The sequence below is a fragment of the Nannospalax galili genome, unplaced genomic scaffold (assembly GCF_000622305.1).
Source record: "Nannospalax galili isolate Female #2095 unplaced genomic scaffold, S.galili_v1.0 scaffold103, whole genome shotgun sequence".
In the NCBI taxonomy this organism is placed as follows: Eukaryota; Metazoa; Chordata; class Mammalia; order Rodentia; family Spalacidae; genus Nannospalax; species Nannospalax galili.
Window position 1 is genome coordinate 931,145 of NW_008352136.1, and position 26,206 is coordinate 957,350.

Below are 26,206 nucleotides of genomic sequence, written 5' to 3' on the forward strand. Positions count from 1 at the left end.
CCTCCTCCTCCCCCTCCTCCCCCCACCTCTCTCTCTTTGGGCTGGGGTACTTCTCTCCTCTGCCAAGGGGTGCTACTCACCTGTATCAGGGCATGTCTTTCCCACTCACCCTAACACCTCACATGCCAGTCTCCTCTGGAAACAAACTCTAAGACATACCCAGAAATAATGCTTTGCATTCTCTAGGAGTTCCTTACTCCAGCCGAGTTCACAGCTGAAGTTAACCATCACAAGAACCCCTCAGCATCTTCATTCCTAATTATCTGCTTTCATCTCTGATGTTGAATTTTCACGTTTGGGTTTTGGTTAAAGGCCAGAGCCTGGAAAGCATCGTACACATTGGACCAGTGGTTCCTGGCATGCCATGAGGAAGGATCCATGACCATGCCATGTCCCTGCCATCACCTGCTGGTGACTCCTGAACCATTTCTTCTGATAGATTTTTCCTGAAGCATCTGCCATGATGCTGGTTTGTCCTAGATATAAGCCAAGATATAAGATGTGGTTATTACTGTAACTGAAACGTACTACATCCTCATGGCACCAGGCTCTGTGCTCAATGCTTGAGTGATTCAGTCACCTACCCAGTGTCCCAGGAGCTAAAATCCATGTTTTATAAGTGAGAAGGCTGAGGTACAGAGAGGCAGCCCTAAGTCACCAGATTGGATTCCAAATCCCATCTTGCTTTCAACTACTGGACATCAGTGAATCCAAAACTGGGGGCAAATATGTTATAGAGGGACCCATTGACTCTTTTGCCCAATTCTTTCTATAGGTTCACTGAAGAGCTACATCTCTCCCTGTAGCCACATTTGGGACACTGAGAGGGGACACCTCCTGATGCTTAGAATAAGACTCAGCACTTAGAGTCTGACCAAAGTGATTTCTTTACCCAAACTAAAATTCTCCAGGGAAAGCGACCCCTAGTGAGGGTTAGGTGCCCTCAGGAACCCTATAGGACTGAGTATGCTGCTGCCTCACAAAATCTGTGGGGCCAGGGAGGTCTGTTCTCAGACCCCAATGGGCATTCCAGGTTCTTGTCTGGTTTTGATTTTTTCAAGTGCCAAGAGTTTTGAAATATGGTTTCCTCTGGATTTTGTCCTATAATACAGGACGGAAGGAGTTGGGGGCCGGTTTTGTTGGTTTCATGGTGGTTGATTTCTGTTCTTCTACCCAATTCCTCCCTGCCAAGTGATCCATGACCACAGTTACATGAGTTGTTAGCTGCTTAATAAATTTTCAAAAGATTGTTTTTCCTTCAATAAATTGTCTTGGCAAATCAGTCAACCATAATAAGTGTGTGCATTTCTTTTTTGAACTCTCAAGTCTATTCTATTTATCTATGTATCTACCCTGCTGTGTTGATGACCACAGCTTTGTAGGGCATCTTAAAGTGGGCAGTGTAACATTGGATGCCAGAATTCCAGTACCAACTGTGGTCTTTTTTGTCTTCTTATTCCACATGAATTTTACAGTCAGCTGCCAATTTCTGCAAAAATTACTAACTAGGTAATTCGTTTTTGAAAATGGGTCTTGCTATGTAGCCCAGGCTAGTCTCAAACTTGCAGTGATCCTTCTGTCTCTGCCTTCTGAGTGTTGGGATTACAGGTATGTGCCCCCACCAGCTGTGACCTAGGGTTTTCATGTGGACTGTGTTGAATTTACAGCACATTTTGAGAAATACTGATTGCCATTGAAACAAGCTAGCCTTCTAGTGTGTGACTGCACAACACCTCTCCATTTCTTTAGGTCTTCAGCAACTTCTTTCATCAATGTTTTATAGTTTTATGTCTTGCAGTCTTCTGCTAAAAACTTTACATTACATTTAATTAATTTGTGTGTGTGTGTGTGTGTGTGTGTGTGTGTGTGTATGCACATGGCATAGTGTGCATGTGAAGGTCAGAGGTCCTGATATTGAACCCAGATTGCTGGGCTTGGTCGCAGCACCTTTACAGGCTGAGCCATCTTTCTGGCCTTTGCAGTCCTTTTGTTATATGTATAGTGTTCTGCTCTCTTTGGTGAGGTTGTGGGTCTAATTGTGATCTTATTGATGGGTTTAGAAAGTGCTCTGTGCTCTGGCATGGTAAAGGCAGGGCATTTGAAGTGGACTGTCATTTAATATGCTTGATTAATCAAGACCGACTGTATGTGATGCATTTGAATGCTCATATAGGATATAGTAAAGTAACCATGGAAACCACTGAGACTTTGAGAGATCAGTAGGTGGTCAGGAGACTTTAGGGCTTTGGGTGGGGCATTCTGTGTACGTTCCATACCCCACTGCATCCATCCATAAAACCCATGTCATACATCATCCTTCCACTCTAAATAAATACGTAGGTAATAAAATATTTAAAACAAAATTAAAAATAGTTTTTGTCCAACATATTAAAAAATTAGAGATTTCATATCAGCACCCTGTCTTGAGCCCTCGGCAGGCTGATCACTCAGGGGCCCACAGGGAGCTCCATCAGCTGGAGCTGCACAGCCCCCACCCCTGGGCCTCCATTCTGGTTTTCCCTCTGCCCATCCTCCTCGTTATTTACATTGTTCCCTGCCTGTTGCCAACCCCATTCTCATAGTAAAGCCCTCCTCATCATTTTGAATTAGCTGAGTAAAATGCTTGTTCCTTGCAATGAAAACAGTCTGGAAGGGAACCTGGTGGCCTCCATGCCCACAGCTGTCTCCACTCAATCACTGCAGATGCAGTGTGGTCAACCATCCATGCTACCCAAATGCCATTTTTGTGTTCCAGAGGTTATGGATAGCCCCCTAACCCAAGGAAGGTATATTTTTCCTTCTCCAAGCCAAGGGCATGGCTTGTATTGAAATCAGCAAGCTGGATCTGACCAATGAGAAGTAACATTACATCTACCAGCAAGCTGGATCTGACCAATGAGAAGCAACTACATCTGTTGGAGGCCTTCCTTTCCCAACCTATAGCAATAGATGCTCTTTAAAGAACATGGTTTTTGTTACCACTCTTTTCCCATTCTATTTCCTTTGAAAATAGATTCGTAGGCTTGGCACATTGACCACCCTCTTGTGACCATGAAGTCACCATAGGTCATATAGACACAGAGTCAAATACCCAAATAGTAACAAATGTTGGATGATGGAGAGGAAAGGCTAAAAGAAACTGGGCCCTCGATGGCACTGCTGAACCTTCTCCGGACTCTTGCTGGCAATGGGCTTGTTCTGGACTCTTGCTGGCAATGGGCTTGTGACCTGAATGGTGATTATCCTGCTGGTTGACTAGATTTCATGCTACCTGTAGCTGAAAGTATCCCAGACCTTTGATACATACTCTTAAGAAGCGGGGACTCCTAGTCTCATCTCACAAGGCTTTCTGTGGTTCTGCAACGGTAGAAGCACTGACTACGTGAATCTCTTCAGAGTTGAGCCTAAGCTACTCTTCCATCTGATTAGCACAAACAAGGTCATTTGTATGGTCGTGAGGATACTTGATCTAGGGTGTGTGTGTGTGTGTGTGTGTGTGTGTGTGTGTGTGTGTGTGTGTGTGTGGTGTTGGAGGTGGAGCTCAGAGCTCAGAGCTGCCAGGTAAGCATTCTTCTGCTGAGCTAAACCCATCCTTTTGATCTGAAATAAAAGAAGGAAGCATGCAACCCTGGCTACACAGGACACCTTCACATTTTTTTGTATTTATTAATTTATTATGTGCATGTGTGGGGGTGTGGGTAAGTGTGTGGGTGTGGGTATGTGGTGTGTGGAGGTCAGAGGACAACCAGCAGGAGTCAGTTCTCTCCTTCTGCCATATGGGTTTCAGGGATTGAACTCAGGTCGTCGGCCTTGGCAGCAAGCTCCTTTTACCCACTGAGCCATCTTGTAGGCCCACCATTTATCTTTTGACATTTTCTGAAGTCTTTTCTCATGTGGAGATAAACAGATGACATATCCATTACAGAAACAGGAGCCTTTGTCACAGATTATTTAAAATTAGATCCAAACCATTCTCGCTCAAGGCCCAGTGTGCTTCCAAGGTGTGTATGGGAGCTTGGTGGCAGTTCTTTCGCCACTCAGCAATACTGATTTTTTAAAGTATTTTATTTATTATTTTTATTTTATGTGTATGTATGTATTGCCTGCATGTATGTAAGTGCACCCATCTCATGCAATGCCTACAGAGGACAGAAAAGGCTGTTGGATCCCCTGGAACTGGAATTATGGACACTTGTTAGCTGCCATGTGGGTGCTGGGATTTGACCCTGGGTCTTCTGCAAGAACAGCCAGTGTTCTTAACCGCTGAGCCATCTCTCCAGTCCCTAAACTGTTTTAAAATTTTTTTATTTATTCATTTTGTGTGTGCATGGTATGTGCATGTGGGCATGTGCATACCACAGCATACATGTGGAGGTCAGAGGACGGCTTGTGGGAGTTATTGATTCTCTTTTTCCCCCATGTGGGATTGAACTCAGATCATCAGGCTTGGCAGCAAACACCTTTACTCACTGAGCCATCTCACTGGCCCCTTGATTCTCTTTTCAAAGAGCAGACTATGCCAAATGTGCTGTGATCCCAGGAGATTCTAAGAGACTAAGACAGGATGATTGGCATGAGTTCAAAGCTAGCCTGGGATACATAGTGAGTTTGAGGCCAGCCTGGGCTTCATAGGGTGACCATGCCCCTACCTCCAATAAAAAGTTATTTAAAAGGCAGTTTATTCTTGGGAGGGGGGGTGTCAGGGTTTCTCTATGTAGCCCAGGTTGGCTTAAACTCATGATTTTTTGCCTGTGCCTCCCAAGTATGTGCACAACCATGTCCAGCTAGGGCAGAGTCTCTAAAAAAACTCTCTCCTCTCTGTCTCTCTAATTTTGGGGGGTTTCCTAGAGCCCAGGCTGGCCTCAGACTTACTACCTGGCTGCTAGGATGATCTTGAACTTTCTGGTTTTCCAGCTTACACCTCCCAAGTGCTGTGATTATAGCTGTTCCACCATGCCTGGCTTCAAAACAAACCTAAGTAAAAGAAAAAAAACTTAAAGAGTTTTATATTTCTTTTAGGTAGAAACTACAGTCCTCTTCATTGTAGCTCTCTGCTGTTCCCCGAACCCTGAGCTCCTTCGCCACCCAGGCCCCAGCTCACTGGGTTATTTAAGGATGAAAAAGTGAACATGATTATCTGGCAATGCCTGACCAGCTGGAAGGCAAAAAAGAAAAGAAATAGAGAAGCAAAGGCTCCCTGTTACCCAGGAGAGCCGAGTTGCCCAGAAATAACTCAAGATTTAAGAAAATGTGCCTGGGTGTGGTGGTGTACTGAGGAGACTGAGACAGGAGGATCAAGTGAATGAGGCCAGGCTACATAGTGAGGCTCTGCCTGTGAGAAAGAGGGAGGGAGGGAAGAAAGGAAGGAAGGAGGGAGAGAGAGGGAGGGAAGGGGAGAAAGGGAGGGAAGGAAGGAGGGAGGGAGGAAGAAGAGGGAGACAGAGAGGGAAGGAGGGAGGGAGAGGGGGAGGGAGGGAGAGAGGGAGAGAAAGAGAAAGGTGTAAAGCTGGTCTTGCCTGTCTGCTGGGCTGCGAAGCTATTTCAGGGACATAGGGTAACTGCCTCTGACCCTGCCCTCCCTGCATTAGAGAGTGTCATCACCACCAAATTCAAGGTCTGAATGCTGCCAGCCAGCTGGCCAGTGCTCCCTTCGAGGGAGAGAAGGTCACTTTGAAGCATGGAGCTTCCTCAGATGGACAAAGCTTGCAGGACTTCAGGCTGCACTGTCGCTGGGACAGTAGCAAATGACCAAACTTAGACCCCACAGTGTCTGTCACCAACATTTTAATAAGAGATGAACGCACATCTGGCTTTCTTGCAGTGCTTATGTTGAGCAGTGGGTCAGCTTTCTCTGGCCTTTGATGGGACCTGGTAGCTTCCTGCCTTTGTCTGTGGGTTTTTTACCCTCACCAAAGATGCTCTAGAACCTGGGAGTACATGTGGTCTGCCCAGACCTAGCTCTAGTCCTTCTTCCCAAGGCCAAAACAATGGCCTCCACTTCCTCCTCAGAAGCGGATTCTCCAAACGCTAGGGCATCCTCACTGTGGACGCCATAGGTATGCTCCCAGGAGCAGCTGTGTTGGACCAGGACAGCCCTTGGTGGAGGGGGCAGGAGAGCAAGTGGGGACAGACACTGCTGGCACTGGGGGATCCTGCGTCCCATGATTGACCAGAGCCTGTGGTTGGTGTCACATCCTTGAGATTCTTCTGCCTGTACAGCTGTCTACCTCTGCACACAGTGCAAAGTCCTGAGGCCTGAGCAAGCCCTTTTTTTACAGGAGTCACCTTTCAGTGTGGCTAAGGAAGGAGACAGGAAAGAGGCCCCCGACATGACTTTTACTGGTTCAGGAGAGACTCTGGCTTTGTCTTTGGGCTTGAGTCTCCCACCATTGGGCCTCAGTCTCCAATTTCCAGGTTGGAGATGGGGTAACCACTTTCTGAGGTTGTCACCCAGTGGGAGCCTAGCTCTCCACGGGGACACAGCTGGATCCCCTGAGGCCAGAGACAGCAATTCCAGAAGCAGCCAGGTCCAAATGCACATTCATTGCCAATCTCTATCAGGCAGGCCCTGGGGAGACATCCAGGGAACCTCTGACCCAAGGAAAAGCTGCTCAGGCCAAACATGTGGCTCCCCTGCAATTCCAAAGAAGAAAGCCTGGGGCTGGGGTGCAGGAGAACCCTGCACAACAGGGATTAGTGGATGACAGGTGTCACATGGATCTGGGCCTGGACTGTATCTATGGCGATCTTTGGGTAGTGATTTGCCAAGGGTGTGACTGGGTAACTGTATGATGTCTGCTCAGCCGGCTCTCGGCACCCTAGGACCCTCCCACAGTGGCAGTTTCCCCAGTTATGCACAAGTCTTCCCCCACACAGAGAACCCCTGGAGTAAAGGTCTCCCCCATCTCTAGGGTGGAGGACCCTCAATGAACATGGCCAAACACAGTGAAGACACAAAACCCTGTTGGTCCACATTGTCCTCTTGGGTGAGTTCTTGGTGTTGGCAGTGACCATGAGGGGCCCAGCTGGGCTCTGCCAGCTCTCTGGACTCTACAGTCTCACAGACCAGCTACATCCCCAGAGGTCACTATTCCTGAGAGCCAGAGTTCGACCTGGGAACCCCTGCACTGTGTGTCCCTCGGCCAACCATCTCCTGGCCCCACTCCCGGTGGCTGGACTCCTGCAGTCCTCGGCCTTTAGTCTCGATGGGCAAAAAGCAGGAGGCCACAGCAGCCAGGAGGCAGCAACCACTGTAGACCGCCAGTGTCAGGTACACAGAAGATTCCAGCATCACCTGGAGAGGAAGATGCAGGTGGGTGAGAATAACCTCTTAGCCATAGGTGTGCCATGTGACAGACAGCATGCAAGCTGAGCACTTCATCCCCATTTCACAAAGGGGGAAGATAGGCTCAACAGGATAGGCAGCCAGGTATGGTGATGCACACCTGTAATACTCCTAGTACTTGGGAGGCTGTGAGGCAGGAGGACGGCCTTGAGTTTAAGGCCAGTGTGGGCTACAGAGTGAGACCCTATCTCAACAAACAAGCAAACAGCCTAAGTAACACATCAAGCATATATGGATAATGAGGATGGAGCTGAGATTTGTACTCTGGCCCATCAAGCTTAAGATTCCGTACATCTTCCTGGCATGGTGGACACCCACAGTCCCATCACTTAGGAGGTAGGGGCAGGAGGAGGATCATGAGTTCAAGGTTAGTCTCAGGTATATAGTGAGACCCTGTCTCAAAAACAAAACAAGACAAAACAAAAAACCACCAACAACAAACCAAAGAAATGAAAGCCTAGACTCCTTACTGTTCTCTGGTCTGTGCCAAACTCACAGCTCGATGACCTGAGTCAATCCATGGGGCAGAGCTTAGTCCTCTGTCCCCTGAGGAACCCGCATAGAATGAAAATATTCCAGAGACTCTTGTGCCCCTCCCTTTGGCTATCCAACTTGAAACAACACTCCCCCAGATATGGGAATGGAAACTTCCCCAGGAGTCTCATGCTGGGAGAAGGAAGAGGCTGAGCCCTGCTGCCAGCCAGGGAAGTTGTCTCCCAGAAAGATTTTAGGCAAACTGGAGTTGAGACAATGATGGGTCAGTGATTGGCAGGACCATGGCTTGACCAGGACTGGAAAACCTAAACTTCATGTTAAGACTTTGAAGATGGACTGGGGCAGGGGGTGGGGGGCGGGGAGAGCAGTGTTACTGGACCTCTTTATTTGTTTCTCTTCCCCATGTGGCCGTATTAAATAAATCTCAGTTTTTCATTATTCTTTGTCTCTTTTCATTGGTATATTGAGGACAGGAGCCAAGTCTAGCTTGTTAGGGGTGCCAGGGCCCAGGCTCTAACTCTTAATAACTCTAGTAACATTAGAAGTGACATATAGAGGCTAGAGAGATGTCTCAGCAGTTAAGAGTGCTTACTGTTCTTGCAGAGGACCTAGGTTCAGTTCCCAGCACCCATGTGGCAGCTCACAAACACCTGTAACTCCAGTTTCAGGGGATCTGATGCCCTCTTCTGACCTGTATGTACCTGGAGCATATACACACACTCAGGTGCACACACACACACATAAAATAAAATAAATATAGATGTCTGTTTTTAAAGAAGTGACATATAATGGGGGAAAATGTCAAATCAGGTGCCAAGATTCCAATGTTCTGAATGACGAGGAAAAGGCAAATCCCAAAGAGAGGGAGTAGACAGGTGGCTACTAAGGGCTTATGGGAAGGAAGAAGTGACAGCCTAACAGGCACAGGAGTTTGGGGGCAATGAGAATGTTTTGGAACTAGATAGAAGTGGGGGTACACAGCTTTATGAATGTGCTAATGCCACTGACGTATTTGTTAGAACCCAGACCCTCCAGGTGCTGCTGTGAAGAGCTTCACAGACTCGTCCCACTGCTCTGCAGTCTGTCTTCCTTCATAGCTACCAGCAAAGAGCTGACAGGCCAACCGCTGCAAGGAGCTTGCAGACCCTGTAGGCTTCTCCCCTCACACCTCTCACAGAGCTGAATCTCCACCTCCTCCTGTTGCCTGGGAATCAGAGGCAATCTGAGTGCAGGCGCATAGACCTCATATTAACCAAGCTTGCTTCCTTGCAGTCCAAGAACCCTGCCTCCCTCAGAAACCTTTTTTTTTTTTTTAAAATATTTTTTTATGTGTATGAGTATATTGCCTGCATATATGTAAGTGCACCTGTGTCGTGCAATGCCCGTGGAGGTCAGAAGAGTGCATGAGATCCCCTGGAACTGGAATTAGGGACAGTTGTTAGCCACCATATGGGTGCTGGGAATCAAACTCAGATCCTCTGCAAGAGCAGGCAGTGCTTTTAAATGCTGAGCCATCTCTCCAGACACAACATCCACTCAGCAACCTTTAAGAGTAGGGACCCAGCTTTGTCTGGTGAGACTGGCACCTCTTGCTGGAGATGACCACCATGCTGTGCTGCCTGTCTACCTGCAGAGTTAGGACTTTGAAGATGGACTTGGGTGCGAGGGGTGGTGTTACTGGACCTCTCCCCTGAAGTATTCAACTCAGAGCCCTTTGTCTAACCTAGCCCCTTGTCTTCTCTGTTTCCTGAAACCTAACATTGTTGTTTTTAAATTTTTTAATTACGTTTAGTTATTTACTTGTGTGGGGGGGCATGTGCAACATACATCTGCAGGAGTTGGTTCTCTCCATCCACCATGTGCTGGTTAGTTTTTTTCAACTTGACACAGCTAGAGTCACCTGGGAAGGGGGAACGTAGATTGAGGTATTGCTTTCATCAGATTGGCCTACTGGCCAATATGTAGGGGCATTTTCTCCATTGATGTAGGAGGGCCCACCCCACTGTGGGAAATTCCATCTGTAGGCAACTAGGCCTGGTTATATAAGAAAGGTAGCTGGACAAAAATTTTTTTTAAAAAAAGGGCTGGAGAGATGGCTCAACGGTTAAGAGCACTGATGCTTTTGCAGAGGACCTAGGTTCAGTTCCCAGCACCCACATGGCAGCTAACAACTGTCCTAACTCCAGTTCCAGGGATCTGATGCCCTCTTCTGACCTCCTCGGGCATTGCACAACACAGGTGCACTTACATGCATGCAGGCAATACACTCATATGCTCCTCCAAGGTCTCTGCTTCAGCTCCTGACTCCAGGTTCCTGTCTTAAGTTCCTGCCTGACTTCCCTTGATGTTGGATTATGGCCTGGGAGTTGTAAGTCAAATCAACCCTTTCCTCCCCAAGTTGCTTTTGGTCATGGTGTTTATCACAGTAATAGAAAGCAAACTATTGCTGACAGAAATTGGTGCCAGGAATGTTGGGTGTTGCTGTGATGGACCTGGCCATGTGTCTTTTATGACTTGGAGGGTTTTGGAGCTTTGAGCTGGAAAAGTCACTGAGTACTCAAAACTTAACAGGTTGTTTCTGTAGGAGGTTGGAAGATGTGCTGAGGGCAATGCAGACAATGGAGGCCTGGCTTGTAAAAGTTTGAGGAAGTTTAAGAGTCCCTCAAAGAATCAATTGGAGCTATTTGTGTATAAAAATCTGTGGTTTCTGGTTAGCTAATGAATCAGCCGTAATTAACAAGAGACCAACACCACTGAAATGAAAATTTGGCTTTACTGGGACAATTGATGCTGGTCAGCTGAGGCTGAAAAATCATCTGTGATTAAGAAGAGACCAGCATCACTGAGGTGAAATTTTCTGGGACGTATTTCCTCAGGGTCAGCACATAGAAGCTGTGGTCCAGAGGGGGCCAAGGTTGCATCTCAAGCTAGAACCCGAATTTGGCAGTGTGGAAGAGTCTCTCACATGGTACTGGTTTAAAGGCATGAAGGGGTGGGTCATGCAGAACAACGAAGGCATGGCACTGTGAGAGGCCAGGAGAGGCTATTGGTGAAGGTGCAGCCTCAGTTTCAATGGAGACTCCCAGCATATTTGAGATGCCAGAACCATGGGGCCATCACCAAGGACAGCAGCAGGTATGGAGTGGAGCTGGCCTGAGCCTAAGAGAAAAGCTGTGTTGTGTGTGCTGCAGATGGCAGATGTGGAGAAGCAGAACTTCTCTAACCCTTTGGAGCCCAGAAGATCAAGAGTGAGTCCCAGATGTCAGACACTGAGCTACACTGCTGGACTTTGATTTTGCTTAAGTGTGCCTAGATTTCCTTTTTTCTTTGTCTTTTTGAAGCAGGGTCTCCCTGTAGCCCCAGCTGTCCTGGAACTCACTATGTAGACCAGGATGGCCTTGAACTCACAGAGATCTGCCTGCCTCTGCCTCCCAAGGGCTGGGAAAGGTGTGTGCTACCATGCCTGGCTAGATTTCCCTTTTTTTAAAAAAATATTATTTTTAGTCTGTGTATATGAGTGTATTGCCTGCATGCATGTAAGTGCACCTGTGTCATGCAATGACTGCAGAGGGCAGAAGAGGGCATCAGATCACCTGAAACTGTAGTTATGGACAGTTTTTAGCTGCTATGTAGGTGCTGGGAATCGAACCCAGGTCTTCTGCAAGAGTAGCCAGTGTTCTTAATCACTAAGCCATCTTTCCAGCCCTAGATTTCCCTTTTGAAATAAGAAAGTACTTAACTTGTTTTTGATTTGATAGGAGCCCATGGTTAAGAGACTATATTTTAAAGAGACTTTGAACTTTTAAAATGTTTGAATTTTTTAAAGACTATGGGACTTTTAAAGTTGTACTGTATTTTATAGAGTGATGTTGACATGAGACTGTGGAAAGGAAAGGGTATGGTTTAATAGTGCTGTGCTTATGTGTCAAGTTGACAAGGGGTCAACCGTGCTGGTTGGTTTTTGTCACCTTGGCACAAACTAGAGACACTTGGGAAGAGAAAACCTCAATTGAGGAATTTCCTCCATCAGATTGGCCTGTGGGCATTTCTGTAGGGCATTTTCTTAATGCTAGAAATTAAGGGCCCATCCCACTGTGGACAGTACCATTCCTGGGCAAGTCGGCCTGGCTATATAAGAAAGACAGCTGAGCAAGCCATCATGGAAGATTGCCAGTTATTGGCTTTCTTATATCAGACAGCTGAGCAAGCCAATAAGAAGCAATCTTCCATGGTCTCTGCTTCAGTTCCTGCCTCCATGTTCCTGCCCTGCTTGAGTTCCTGCCTTGGCTTCTCTCACTGAAGGACATGTAAGTCAAAAAAACCCTTTCCTCCCTGAGCTGCTTTTGATTAGTGTTTTATTACAGCAACAGAGAATGTACAGATAGATCCTGGGGATTGAACCTAGGTCATCAAGCTTGGGGTTGTAGACACCTCTTAAATTTAATAATGTGACTTACTTCCTATAAAAAAAAAAAACAATGAAGGGGCTGGAGAGATGGCTCAGTGGTTAAGAGCACTGGCTGCTCTTACAGAGGACCTGGGTTTGATTCCCAGCACTCACATGGCAACTAACAACTGTCCATAACTCCAGTTCCAGGGGAATTTGATGCCCTCTTCTGACCTCCACAGGCATTGCATGACACAAGTGCACTTATATACATGCAGGTAATATACTCATACACACAAAATAAAAATAATAAATAAAAAAATTTTTTGGTCTTTTTGAGACAGGGTCTCCCTGTAGCTCCAGCTGTCCTGGAACTCACTATAAATATTTTTAAAAGCAATGAAAACAAAGAAGTTGTATATTTAAAAAGCTAAGAGACTTAGATTCCTAAATATGGAATGTTTCAAGGTACAAAGAGTTACAGACTCCCTCGAAGCATCCAATTTAGATAGGAAAGACTAAGGCATCTGTTTTCTATGGTGGCCTAATTATTTTCATGCATACTGGGTTCTGCTTCCTGTTGTTTGAGTCAGTACCCCACTGTTACCCTTACCTTGAATTCTGGGCTCAAGCTGTCCCCCCACCTCAGCTTCCAAGTAGCTGGGATCACAGGTGCTGCTGGGTAAGCTTCAGCACCCAGCTTATCTAAATTATTTTGGATTTGATTCCAGGCTTGTCTGTGTCCCAGGTGGATAGCCCTGGGCAACTCCCTTTATCCTTTTGAGCCTCTTCTACAAGCTATAGTTCTTGTCTCCTGAGATGAGTTGTTGAGAAATAATGCCTGAAGGCCTATACTTGCCACTGGCCACTCACCAGTCTCAGTATCTGGGGTGACACTTACCTGAGCAATGAATGGAGTAATTAGGGCACCCACTCTCGCCATGCCACTGCAGGTGCCCAGGCCCAGTGCCCGTGTCGCCGTGGGGTAGACCTGGAATGTCAGTATGTCAGCTGGATATAATGGGAAAAGTAGAAATCCGCCCACCTCTTTCCCCTCAGGATTGATGGGACCACTGCCCATGTGACAGAATGGGGGACCGGGGCAAAGGGGATGTTAGAGCAAAGAAGGTATGAAGTTCACCTGAGATGGGGGGCATGAGGTTAGCAAGAGCCCATTCACGTCGTTATTTTTCACTGCTGTAATGTATTCCACAATTGAATATTCTAGTTTACAATTCAATGATGATGTGTGTGTGGCAGGGGGTAGTTTAGTGATAGGGTGCAGCCCTGGCCAAAAAAAATACTATACAAAGAGTTCAGTAGGGGACAATGGACAATATTGGTGTGTTTATGAAGCATATATAATATGAAATATACATGCATAATTATACAACTATATGACACTGCCTAGCATATGACTGGCACTCTATATAAAATGAATAGTCTTAGTCTTAGTCTCCCTTATGGAGAATGTCAAGAAGGTTGAATGCCACAGTGACTTCTCTCCTACAGGCACTGTGACCTGGCTTTAGTTCAGTCACATGTACCCTCTTCCCCTCCAGAGCTCATGGAAGCAGAACTCAGGGGGGTATACAGCACCCCTACACACATCTGTACATACTGTTTTGAGGAGCTCTGTTATTTTTGGAAAGAGACTGTGGCCCTCTTGAATGCCTGTGTCTGGTGCAGCAGTCTGGGTTTGTTTTTTTTTTTTTGGTGACAGGGTCTCCTTGGAGCCCCAGCTGGCCTGGAACTCTGTGTGAAGACCAGGCTAACCTCGATCTCACAGAGATTCTCCTGCCTCTGCCTCTCAAGTGCTGGGACTAAAAATGTGCACAACCATACCCAGTTTAGTCTGGGTTTTTAATGACTGCACAGAGACCTACCATTTGAATAGGTCATCACTTATTTAACCACTTCTTTATGGTTACAAATAGCCAGCTGAATGAGGTTAAGCCAGGGTAAGAAAACTTTTACTCACCCCCCCGCCCCGCTTTTTTTTTTTCAGTGTGAGGGCTCAAATCCAAGGTCTTGTACAAGGTGGGAAAGTGCTTTACAACTGAGCTGTGTCCCCAGCTAGCAAACTTTTTCTTAAATGGTTGAAGAATAAATACCTAAGACTTTGTGTGCTATCTGGTCTGTGGATCTCAATTCTGCTAAAAAGATATCCAAAGACAATAACAGTGCAGGCACTCCTCACTTACATCCAGATAACTCCATTTTAATGTAAAAACATCATACATTGAAAATGTTTCATATACCTGCACTATGCAACATCACAGCATGGGTTCTTGGGTTCTACTGACTACATACCGTTTTTCCACCATTGTAAAGTTAAAATTTCATGTTATAAACCATCTGTATATGAAGGGGTATAGTGTGTTCCAATGGAATTTTATTGATGAATACTGAAAGTTGAATTTTATCTGTGCCCTTCTACTAAAATATCCTTCGTAAGTGTCTCCCTGAGAGCCTACAACAGCCCCCTCCTGCCAAATCAGTCTTGTTTTCCCTAATCCCCGTCTCACACCTGTTATTAAGCCCTTTGTAATGTCTTGACTTGACTAATGCATATATCACATATGTATGCTTAGAAAAAGAGCCGGAAAACACACACTGAGCCACTGGAGAAGACTGACTCCAGGAAGGGAGCATGTGGTCCCATCCCATTCATTTTTGTACACACAGAGGCAACCTTTGGAATTCTAACACTGAGCATAAAGCTGATGAATAGAAAAAAAAAGAATGATTACAAACAAGTTGAAGCAACGAGAGGTTGCAGTTGCCACTTAGATCCAAGGACAATTTATATTCTCAGCTGGATGGCAGACACTCCCCCACCCCAGCTGCTTCTAGGCACCTTCCCTACCTCAGGTGTGTAAACATAGGCTGCTTGGAAGCCTCCAGAAATAAACGCTCTTGCAATGAAGAGTAACAGAGTGAGCACATTTCTAGGGGGAGAAGAAAGCAGATGAGAGAGGGTTTTTTTTTGTTTGTTTCAGCAAAATCCTACCTTCCCAGGCAGAACTGACAAACTGGCAAAGGTCACCTCTGCCCGACACACATACACCCACACACGTCCTGGTGCTGCTCTAAGGGATTTATTCTTACAATTCATTGTTCTCCAGCATACCAGGCTGAGGTGGGAACATCTGTGATGTCCAATCTGGGAACATAATTGGGAAAAATGAGATAAATAATCAAGCCCATGGGTCTGGAGAGATGGCTCAGTAGTTAGGAGCACTGACTGCTCTTCTGGAGGACCCGGGTTCAGTTCCCAGCACCCACATGGCAGCTAACAGCTGTCTATAACTCCAGTTCCAAGGAATCCAATGCCCTCTTCTGGCCTCCATGGGCATTACATGTACACGATACACTTACATACATGCAGACAAAACACTCACATACATAAAATACAAATAAATAAAAGTTTAAAACATAAAACTGGGGCTAAGACTCAGTAGTAGAACACTTGCTTAGCATGTGTGAGGCCCTGGGTTCCAGAAGCACCAAAAATGAAACAGCAAAATAATATTCAGAAGTGGTTTTTTAGGGGTAGGAGTAAAGCCAGAGCCAGTGGAGCACTCCAAATCCCCAGCCCTCTGTTGCATTGTTCCTTTTTATATCCAAGAATACCAGCCCTTCACAGTCTAAGCTCCATCTCTTCCCAATGCTCTGTGGCCCACTGATTCTTCATTGGGTTTGGTCTGGTGACCCTCAGAGGTCACCTCTGTATTTAAAGGCTTTTGGGAATTAGAAAAACAGAGAAATGCACTTTCAATGGGGTCTGTTTGACACAGGGTCTATTTCCATCAAACAAATCAACACTTAAAAAATATTTTACGTCTGTGAGTGTTTTGCTTACATTATGTGAGCATGTGTAATGCCCACAGAGTTCAGAAGAGGGTGTTGGATACCTTGGAAATGGAGTTGCGAGCCGCCATGTGGGTGCTGGGAACTGAACCCAGGTCCTCTGCAAAAGCAAGTTTTCAAGCGTTCTTAACCACTGAGCTGGCTCTCTAGCCCCCAAATCAACACTTTTAACACAAAAATTTTATGGCTATACCTATGATCTTATTTGGAGTAGGTGTGGGAAGTCTAAACTTGATGGTCTTGGAGAAAGACTGGATGGACCCACATCATCTCCCTTCTGCTCCATCAGGGGCCTTGGTCTTAAGTCTGACCTTCTGGCTTTGTGTGAGATACCATGAGCCTTAGTCTGAGAAGGGGCTGGGGGGCCCCTGACACCCACCTTCCAACACAGATGAACAGCAGGAGGCTGCAGAAGGAGAAGATGAGGAAGCACAGAGCCATAGTCTTCTTTCGGCCCAGGCGGTCGATGATCCACAGAGTCACGAGGACACCTGCCAGGGGAGCAGGGACAGAAGTCAGTTTCTGAGGTAGTTCCCAGTGACCCACACTGTATCATCTTGTCCCCTTGTGTGTGGACCACACCTGTGACTCACTCCTAATGACCAGGCTGGACAGCAGCACCTAAACAGTGAGCCCTAGGTTCTAATGCCTAGAATCAGTTTGGGTTATAAAATAGCTTGACCTGATCTTGCCAGCATTCCCCTGCCCTACTCGTATGCATGGCTGGATGGAGAAGTTATCCAGGAAAGGTCCTGAAGACAGACTCTGGCTCAGGGAGAAACAAAGGCTCACAGTCCATTAACCCTAGAGGGATTGAACCTGCTAGTCACCATGTATCGGAATGCAGAAGCAGATGGTGCCCTAGCCTACTTTTAGATGAAATAAAAACCCAGGGCCAATAATACCTCCACTGCATCTGTGTGAGGTACAGTGAAGCAGAGGACCATGGGGAGCCATTCCCAGGCTCCTGATCCACTTACAGTAACCATAAGATGCATGTGTTGTATCAAGTCACTAAAGCTTGGGATGATTTGTTAAAAGGCACCAAGAAACTGGTACAGTCATCAGAAGTAACCTGAAGAGTGGCACTGCTAAACCCAGGCAGCAGAATGCCCAGGCTGGGACTCTCACCAACTAGGCTCTAAGGGTTCGTGTTGCTACCAACATGCTGTCATGCGGCCAGGGGCTGGTCCCTTGTCTTTTCTGAATTTCAATTTCTCTATCTATTAAATGGCACTAATAAAACAGCCCCTCCTACTTCCATAGAGGCTGGACAGCACAATGCTTTTAATTACATCATACATATTACTATAATTACTTGTAATCATAATTATATTTTGAGAAAGTAGTTATATATCTTATTTAATCATGAAATGAACCTTCTAAGAGTCGGCTGTTGGTAGCACATGCCTTTAATCCCAGCATTCAGGAGGCAGAGGCAAGTAGATCTCTGTGAGATGGAGTCCAGCCTGGTCTACATAGTGAGTTCCAGGCCAGTTGGGACTACAGGGAGATACTGTCTCCAAAAAGCAAAACAGAACAAAAACCTAAAAACAACAAAAAAAGAAACTTCTAAAATAAATGCTGGCGATAGTCTCATTTTCCACATTTATTTAATTATTGCCTATTGTGTACCAGGAACTATTATAGGATATTGGGATATGTTAGTGAACAAAATCAAATCACAGCAAAAACAACACAAAAAAAGAATCTGCCTTTCAGAAAGGTCCTAGAAATAGCGACTGGTGATGTTGAACTTAATTTCTGAGCCTTCCCTCTTCCTGAAGTTACGTGCGGAAGATGTTTTAGAAGAAAGCTAGCTGATCAGCCTTAGGTTGGAGCACAGTCCTTAGCTCTGAAGGCAGCAGGACACTGAGTGTCTTAAGCAGGTTTTTACAGTAGGCGGTGATACAAAGATGATTCAAGGCATTGATTGGAGAGATAACGTAAGCAAGTGTTAACTGGAAAAAAGGACGGGAAGGCAGCCAGCCAACAAGGGACAGATCAGGCAAGTTGCTGCTATGGGTAACGGGAACTGAACTACACTGGGGGGTTCAGGGAGTCAGTAGAGAACATGAAATTTAGGACTGTCCTGCTGGATAGGCAAGAGAGTAGAGGGGATTATATGCTGCCTCCTGCCACAGTGTTAGTGTTAGCTGCTCCCAGGAATTCGCTCTACCCACCCTCTCCCAACCATACTTGCTTTTACTTGTGGAGGGCCTCTGCTGAGATACAGCCCCTGGGCTCAGAGATTCTGACACAGTCAGGGGTAAGTGGAAGGTACGCTTTCTGCTTTGTGAGCAGGCAACATCATCTCTCCCAGCCTCATCTTTTTCTGTTATGAAATTTGAAAATGGAAGTTGCCTGGAGAAGCTACACTCACATTAAAGATCCTGCAGACTGCTTGGCCTTGACTGAGTAGAAGGTCACGATTGTGGAGAAATGGAAAGTTGTAGGTCGAGTCAAAATGGTCTCAGGACACCTTTAGTCCCTTTTAATAGCCATTTACTATTAACTCAGCAGCTGACCTGAAAGTCTCTTCTCTTTTCTTGACTTGGAATGCATTCCAAATTTGACATACCTCTAGCTCCACCAACCCCACGAACACAGTAAAGACAGCATCCAAACTCCATAGCTCTCTCCACCACTATGCATGACTTTACCCTCGGATTTTGTGAACACATCCATTCTTTTCTGTAACTGGAAAAGCATGAAGCTTTTCCCAGGCGAAGCAGTCATTCAGAGAAACTTGAATCTGTATTTCCCAGACCATGCTCACTCATATTGACTCAGAACAAACTGCTCTCTCATTTCCTTACATCAGAGCTGGTCTTTGGGACTGATCACACTACTGCAGGGGATGGAATTAAAGCATGTGTCAAGTATCCCACAGTTCCCCCTGCACAGAGTACGCATTCAGCGGCATTCTTAGCCAGCATTTTTACTGTTATGATCATTATTCCTTTAAGAGGGGAAAAAGAGGGGATAAGGAGATGTCTCCATGAGTAAGGTGCTTCCTGTGCAAGCATGAGGACCCAGGACCCATGAAAAAGCCAGACATGGCCGCCCACACCTGTAACTCCAGTACTGGGTGTGGGTCAGAGACTGGAGGATTCCAGGGGCTTTCTGGCCTGTCTAGCTGAATCAGTGAGTTGCCCTGTCTCAAAAAAGTAAGGTGGAGAGCAATACAGGAAGAGCCCTGATGTTGACTCTGGCTTCCACACCCCCATAAATAGACAAGTACACCCCTCACACAGGTACACACACACACACACACACACACACACACACACACACACACACACACACCACATATACACACAGAAAGGAGGAAGGAAGGGAGGAAGGGAGGAAGGAAGGAAGGAAGGAAGGAAGGAAGGGAGGGAGGGAGGGAGGGAGGGAAGGAAGATCACCTTTGCATCATGTAATTTGGAAGAAGTTTCATGTCCACCCCTCTTGATCCTTTCCAGTGCATCTCCTGGTGGACAATGATCCTCCAGGGGTCTCATATCTCAGAGCATCTTGAGAGCAAAGCCCAAGCTGCTCTTTTGCTCCAGATTATCATTTCGAGATAATTTATACAACAAACAGCCTTAGAAAATAAGGATACTATCTTCCTCTGAAGCAAAGGGCAAGTATGAGCAATGTTCTTTGTTTTTCAAAATTGTTCTGATTTTTTAATTTTTATTTTATATGTATGAGTGTTTTGCCTGCATGTAAGTGCACCCACGTCACACAATGCCCATGAAGGCCAGAAGAGGGTGTCGGGACCCCTGGGAACTGGAGTTGTAGTTAGCCATCATGTAGATGCTGAGAACCGAACCTAGGTCCTCTGCAAGAGCAGCCAGAGCTCTTAACTGCTGAGCCAGCTCTCCAGCCCTCTTTACTGAACAATGTAATAAGGGTGAGGTCTCCCCTTGAGGCAAAGGTCGGTCATGTATCTGGCAGCCCATTATAAAACTTGTGTTTCCTAAGCTTGTGGTTCTCTAGTGCTGTGATTGGACATGGTTTTGAGTATGTCCAAGCAAAGGTTCATGTGTCAGGAGCTTGGTCTTCAGTGTAGAGAGAAGAGGTAATGGGAGGTGGTCACTGGCCTGTCCCAGACTCTGGCTTCCTCTCTTGCTGTATAAGCCCTCCTCTCATGGGCTCTTGCCATTGCCCTACCATCCACCAGAGGTTGGGGTCAGAGCCACATCTACCATGCCCTTTGGCTCCAGAACTGTACACTAAATAAACTTTTTTTTTTTTTTAGTCTTTTTTGACACAGTGTCAACAGGGTGTCCCTATAGCCCCAGCTGACCTGGAACACACTCAGTAGACCAGGCTGGCCTTGAATTCACAGAGATCCGCCTGCCTCAGTCTCCCTAGTGCTGGGACTAAAGGTGTGCGACACCACGCCAGGCCTTTCTTTATAAAGTACATAGCCTTGGGGCTGGAGAGATAGTTAATCTGTTAAGAGCACTAGCTGCTCTTGCCAAGGAACTGGGTCTAGTTCCTAGTACCCACATGGTGGCTAACAACTATAACTCTAGTTCCAGGGGCTTGATGCCCTCTTCTAGCCTCCATGGGCATTGTATTCATGGGTGTACTTACATGCATGCAGGCAAAACATCACATAAAATAAAAATAAATAAAAATTTAAAGGACACACTCTCAGGTATTTAATTATAACAGAAAATGGAGTCGCACACTCAGCTGTGCTGCAAATCTTCCCCTATGTGGCATCCATCGGGCTCTTCATCATCCACGGGACTGGGGCACTCATCTTGACTCTTACCTGGAGTCCTGTGTCATTTGCTGGCATGCTTGAAGCTAGGCAGCCTAACTTGTTAGTTTTCAAGTAAAGTCAGAAACCTGACCTTTCCTAGTTCTTTGTAATTGCTAGCAAAGGGTCGGGGGAAAAAAATCCCTGGGATTTGCTTTTGGGTGGCACCTGTAAATCCTGAACAGATGGCATGTCCTCAGGCTCTTGTGCCCCAGCTCACCTGGGAATTCCGAGAGGGTGGTCCAGAGCAGGTCCATGTAATCCTCCTCACTCAAGTACTCACAGGCCAAGCTGCATTTTGCCTCCACTGCCTTCTTCCTGTTGGAGACTAGGGGCAAGAGAGAGGTGCAGGGATAGTCACACAGTCTTGAATCCAGCTTCTCCCTGCTTCCCACCAGGTGTCTGGCAGTCTATTATAGTAAAGGATTCCAGTCTCCTAAGCTTGGGGTTTCTCAGTGCTCTGGTTTGGATCTGAGGCACCATAAAAAGAGCCCAGGAGACAGACAGGCTCAGGGGTGAACCCCAAGCAACAGAGCTCCAGTTGAATCTCTCTGCATCCCTATTCTGCACATTAATGAATTTTTATACCTTTTCTTCTGTTTTGACGAGGCTGGATAGGCTTGGGGAGATGAGGGGGCAGAGAAGCAGACTGCTTAGTGACTAAAGGCTGATGCACTCCTAGAGCTTATTGCAGCCAGGCCGCAATCCAAATGGGTAGGACCAACATGACCCACTGAGACCCCTGCTGTCTTCTGTTTTATGATGTCACCCTGTATCATTGGCTCCACAAAACTGCCTGTTCCCATCACCCTATAACATGTCCAGAAAACCCCACAGGACAGAAAGGGAAGAAAACCCTAATCCAGGGAAAAGCCTACCCCAATCCTATAATACCTGACTTTTCTCCTCCCCCACCTTAACTCCAGAATAATCCTTCCCTCCATTAAAGTTTGTCCATAACATGAGCTATCCAAAGCCCACCAGTGTGGATGCAACACACACACACTCTGTCTTTGGAAGCCCATACCCACCCTGAGTATATACCATTGTCCTAATGTTAACAAACCTGAACTCTCACATCATACCGAGTCACCCTGAAAATCTTTGCTGCAGTGAAAATCAAGATCCAGGCTTCACCAGGGTAGAGGTCTCTGAAAAGAACTTTGGCAGCTGCAATTCACAATAGTTGGCTACAAGTGTTTCCAACTGCCAGTGATAATTTAACTTTTTCCAATTTACTCCAGTAAATCTTCATAGAGGTAGAGGGGACATTCCCTTGCCCCCTATAATAGATACAAAGAAGTATGTCTTCATTTATATCCTACACAGGTTCCTCTCCTGCACACTACAGAGTTATGTAGTCTATAAAGCTAGAAATATTTATCATCTGGCTCTTTATAGAAAAAGCTGGCTAACCTCTGCTACTTGACAGGGCAGTGGGTCCTTTGCTTAGCAAAACGGCTGCCTCGTCTATTCAGTCAGCACTAAAACCCACAACCAGATTTGCGGCTGTGGCTCTTCCACAGAACTTAGCCATTGGCCAGTGTCCTGTGACATGGGATGCCACCATCTCTTCAAATTCTTTTTTTAATGCTATTTTAAAAATGTTTTATTTATTATTATTATGTGTATGCGTGTATTGCCTGCATGTAGGTAAGCGCACCCATGTCGTGCAATGCCCATGGAGAACAGAAGAGGCTGTTGGATCCCCTGGAACTGGAGTTATGGATAGTTGTTAGCTGCCATGTGGGTGCTGGGATTCGAACCCGGGTCTTCTGCAAGAACAACCAGTGTTCTTAACTGCTGAGCCATCTCTCCAGCCCCTTCAAATTCTTTTATCAACCAGTAAAACATCTATCATCTATCATCTATCTATCTATCTATCTATCTATCTATCTATATCATCTATCTCTCTATCATCTATCTATCATCTATCTACCTATCTATCTATCTATCTATCATCTATCTATCTATCTATCTATCTATATCTATCATCTATCTATCTATCTATCCATCCATCAGTCATCAATCTATCATCTATCCATGCATGCTAGATGGATTGAACCGAAGGCCTCGCACATGCTAAGTGCATGCTTTAGCATTAGGTTCCCTCTCTAGCACCCAATAGGTAAAATTAATATCCAAAACATTTTACATTTTATTTTTTTAATTTATTTTTTAATTTTATGTGTATGAGTGTATTGCCTGCATATGTGTAAGTGCACCCATGTTGTGCAATGCCTGCAGAGGTTAGAAGAGGGTGTCAGATCCCCTGGGAACTGGAGTTACAGATTGGTTGTTAGCTGCCAGGTGCTGTTAAGCGCTGAGCCATCTCTGTAGTCCAGCATCCAAGATTTTGAGGCTTTATATGTAAAAGAGAACGGGGCAAACCTGGTGAATGTGATAACTTTATCCTCCACCCTGAATTCAATGTTAGAATTCCAGCATTATTGTCAAAGCATAAGGTCCAAAAGGCCAGGTATCATATAGACCTTTTTATTTCTTCCATTTGTCCTGTGAGTCCTGCTTCACAATATAATCACCTGGGAAGCTTTTAAACTTCACTAAGGCGTGGGCCTCGCCCATGCTGAGTAAACTGGTCCTGGTATGGTTCAAATGGCCCTGGCATGTTTCAAAGTCCCCCTCCCAGGGGTATGATTCTGTGGTAGAGTGCTTGTCTGGCATGCAGGAGGTCTGGGTTCCATCCCTGATGGGAAATTCTCTTGTGTGGAGGGGTGTGGGATTGGGAGTTGGAGAATGAAGGGATGCGGGGGGGAGTGGAGGGGTCAAGTTCTGGCTCTGGCTCCAGATTGTTCTCAAAGGTAACTGTGCACATTAGCAGCTGCTTAAGATTCTATCCACAAAAGTGGGAACCTTGCTTCCTTCAGAGGGGCTTTTGGGAGATTTGGAAATCATTTTAAGCTGTGTGCAGTCCTCACTTAAAGTACCGTTAGGCCAAAATGAATTGGGAGGCCAGAAGGCTGAGGTAGCCCCATACTTAGGGCTCCTCTATAAGCAAAATGTAAACTGCTCTGAGTTGATGAACTAACTGGAAACCATAGCTCCCCTCCAAAGGGGGCTCCCGGACCCTCCGCTTCAAGCCTTGTCATGCTTGTGTGTGAACCTGGTACACAGGTTCCCAGGAAGTCATTGCTCTGGTCTGTGTTTCTGCCCTGGGTTCTGCAGGCCAGAACATACCAAAATGGAGCCCCTTGGGCTAAGTGACAGAATTGAACCCAGAGATTTATGGCAACCAATGAGAAGGGACCTAACCTGTCCCCACTATGGGACCAGCAGCACCCCTCGGTAAGGAAAACAACATTTTTGTTTTGTTTTGTGCTTTGTTTTGTTTTGTTTTGTTTTGTTTTGTTTGAGAGAAGGTCTCCCTATGGTTCCAGCTGACCTGGAACTCAATATGTAGAACAGGCTGGCCTTGATCTCACAGAGATCCACCTGCTTCTGCCTCCCGAGTACTGGGATTAAAGGCATATGCAGCAAGGAAAAGAACTTTGAAAGGACACACATACTTTTCTCCCTGTCCTGCTTTTCCCATCCCTGTTCTACCTGTTCAACAGTGCTCACCGTCTGTTGATACTCATTAGCACATTAATTCGGTTTTTTAGAATAAGGTTTTCTCCGATTCTACAATTGTTTATAAAAGCCCACTAGAGAGTTAGGCATGGTGGCACATGTCTGTAAACCCCAACACTCAGAAGGCTTAGGCAGGAGGATCATGAGTTTGAGGTCAGCCTGGGCTATGAGACTTTACCACAAAAAAAAAAATAGTTTATTTTAATTTTATTTATTTGTTGTGGTGGTGGGGGTTAAACCCAGGGTCTCACATGTACTAAGCAGGGGTGTCCCTCCCTTTTCCTCTGTGAATATGTTGTCCTTGGGTTTGGGGGCATTAATGAAGGTTCCCTTTGTAGCCCTTCAGTGGATCTCAAACCTGTAGTCTGGCACTGCCTGGTTCATAGATTGCTGTTGCATGTGAACAGCTCAAGGTTGACCAGTAATGCTTAAGTTTACCAGTAAACAATGCTCCAACTTAAGGTGGGACTGGGCACATACCAACTCTGTTATCACAAGGTTGCCCAGAGCCTTAGAAACCATGGAATATATGCCTAGCTACTGACAGCAGCACCTGTTGTAGGGGTGGGTGACTGTGTCCAGTGGGTGACTGTGCCCAGTGGGTGAAGGTGGAGGTCTGATACTCACTGCCACAGATGTCGCCTGCCTGGAAGAGCTCGGTGGTGAGCAGAACTAGGCCGTAGTAAGAGAAGGCGTTGGAAAACCTGCCAGGCGGAAACAAAGATGGAGAAGAGACATCAGAGAAACACAAATCCCCTCCTGGCCCTGGGTCTACTCCCACACCAGGCTAAGCATCACACTGGGTCTTGGGAGGGGGTGGATTTCGCTGGAGACCCTGGGCAGGAAAAGGGCAGGTTCAAAGTATCATGATGGGTAAAGGGAAGTGGTTCTGTGTCCTTGGAAAGACCAAGATGGACAGTGTGACATCAGAGACACCCCTGCCCCCAAGGCTGCTTGGCAATTGGAAATGGAGAGAAAGTTTTCTGGGGACCAAAATTTGGAAGGAAATATTTGCAGTAATGTTTGCCAAGGCTTCTGGGCCAACATGAGGGAGACCCTGGACATGATTTTTAAATTTTACAGTACAATGACTCCATTGACCTTAGAATCAGAATTCTGGAGTGCACAAGACCAGAAAATTCTCACCCAGGAAAAGAGTTGTGTGGGGACTCAGGCAGATCAGAAATTGAAGGTGAATATCCTGGGTCACAGTGTGAGAGCAAGCAGGGACTTCTACAGTTCAGCTGGTCTGGCTGATGTGCACAACTTGTTTGACTGGTTAAAATGTCTGTTTCCTTCACTATCTGTGTTTGTTTCTCTTTTGGGTTTTTGTTTTTGGGCTTTTGGTTTTTTGAAATAGGGTCTCCCTGTAGCCCCAGCTAGCCCGGAACTTTCTATGTAGACCAGAATGGCCTCCATCTCATAGAGATTTGCTCTCAAGTGCTGAGATTAAAGGCGTGCTCATAATCTCTTTAAAAAATATTTTTTAAAATTTATTTTATTTTTATGTTTGAGAATATTGCCTGCATGTATGTAAATGTAATGCCCATGAAGGTCAGAAGAGGGCATTGGATACCCTGGAACTAGAGTTATGGACAGTTGTTAGCTGCCTTGTGGGTGCTGGGAATCAAACCCAGGTCTTCTACAAGAACAGCTAGTGCTCTTAACTGCTGAGCTATCTCTCCAGCCCCCACTCATAGCCTCTTAATAACCATTTATTGCCCACCTTCCAAATCTGACCCAACATTCT

At 46.0% G+C, this 26,206-nt stretch overlaps 1 protein-coding gene across 2 annotated transcripts in view; it reads right to left on the minus strand.

Moving 5' to 3' along the window:
* Positions 1 to 5,767: 5,767 nt before the first annotated feature.
* Svop (SV2 related protein) overlaps positions 5,768 to 26,206 on the minus strand; it is a 91,991-nt gene continuing 71,552 nt past the window's right edge. The window contains exons 11-16 of one of the 2 annotated variants that reach the window (XM_008848957.1): positions 25,084 to 25,160; positions 21,086 to 21,193; positions 16,480 to 16,591; positions 15,097 to 15,178; positions 13,129 to 13,218; positions 5,768 to 7,294 (exon numbers count right to left, since the gene is read on the minus strand). In XM_008848957.1, coding sequence (XP_008847179.1) covers positions 7,088 to 7,294; positions 13,129 to 13,218; positions 15,097 to 15,178; positions 16,480 to 16,591; positions 21,086 to 21,193; positions 25,084 to 25,160 — 676 coding nt within the window. In that variant the 3' untranslated portion in view covers positions 5,768 to 7,087. The remainder of the gene's footprint in view (positions 7,295 to 13,128; positions 13,219 to 15,096; positions 15,179 to 16,479; positions 16,592 to 21,085; positions 21,194 to 25,083; positions 25,161 to 26,206) is intronic. The other variant, XM_008848958.2, reaches the window with a different exon arrangement.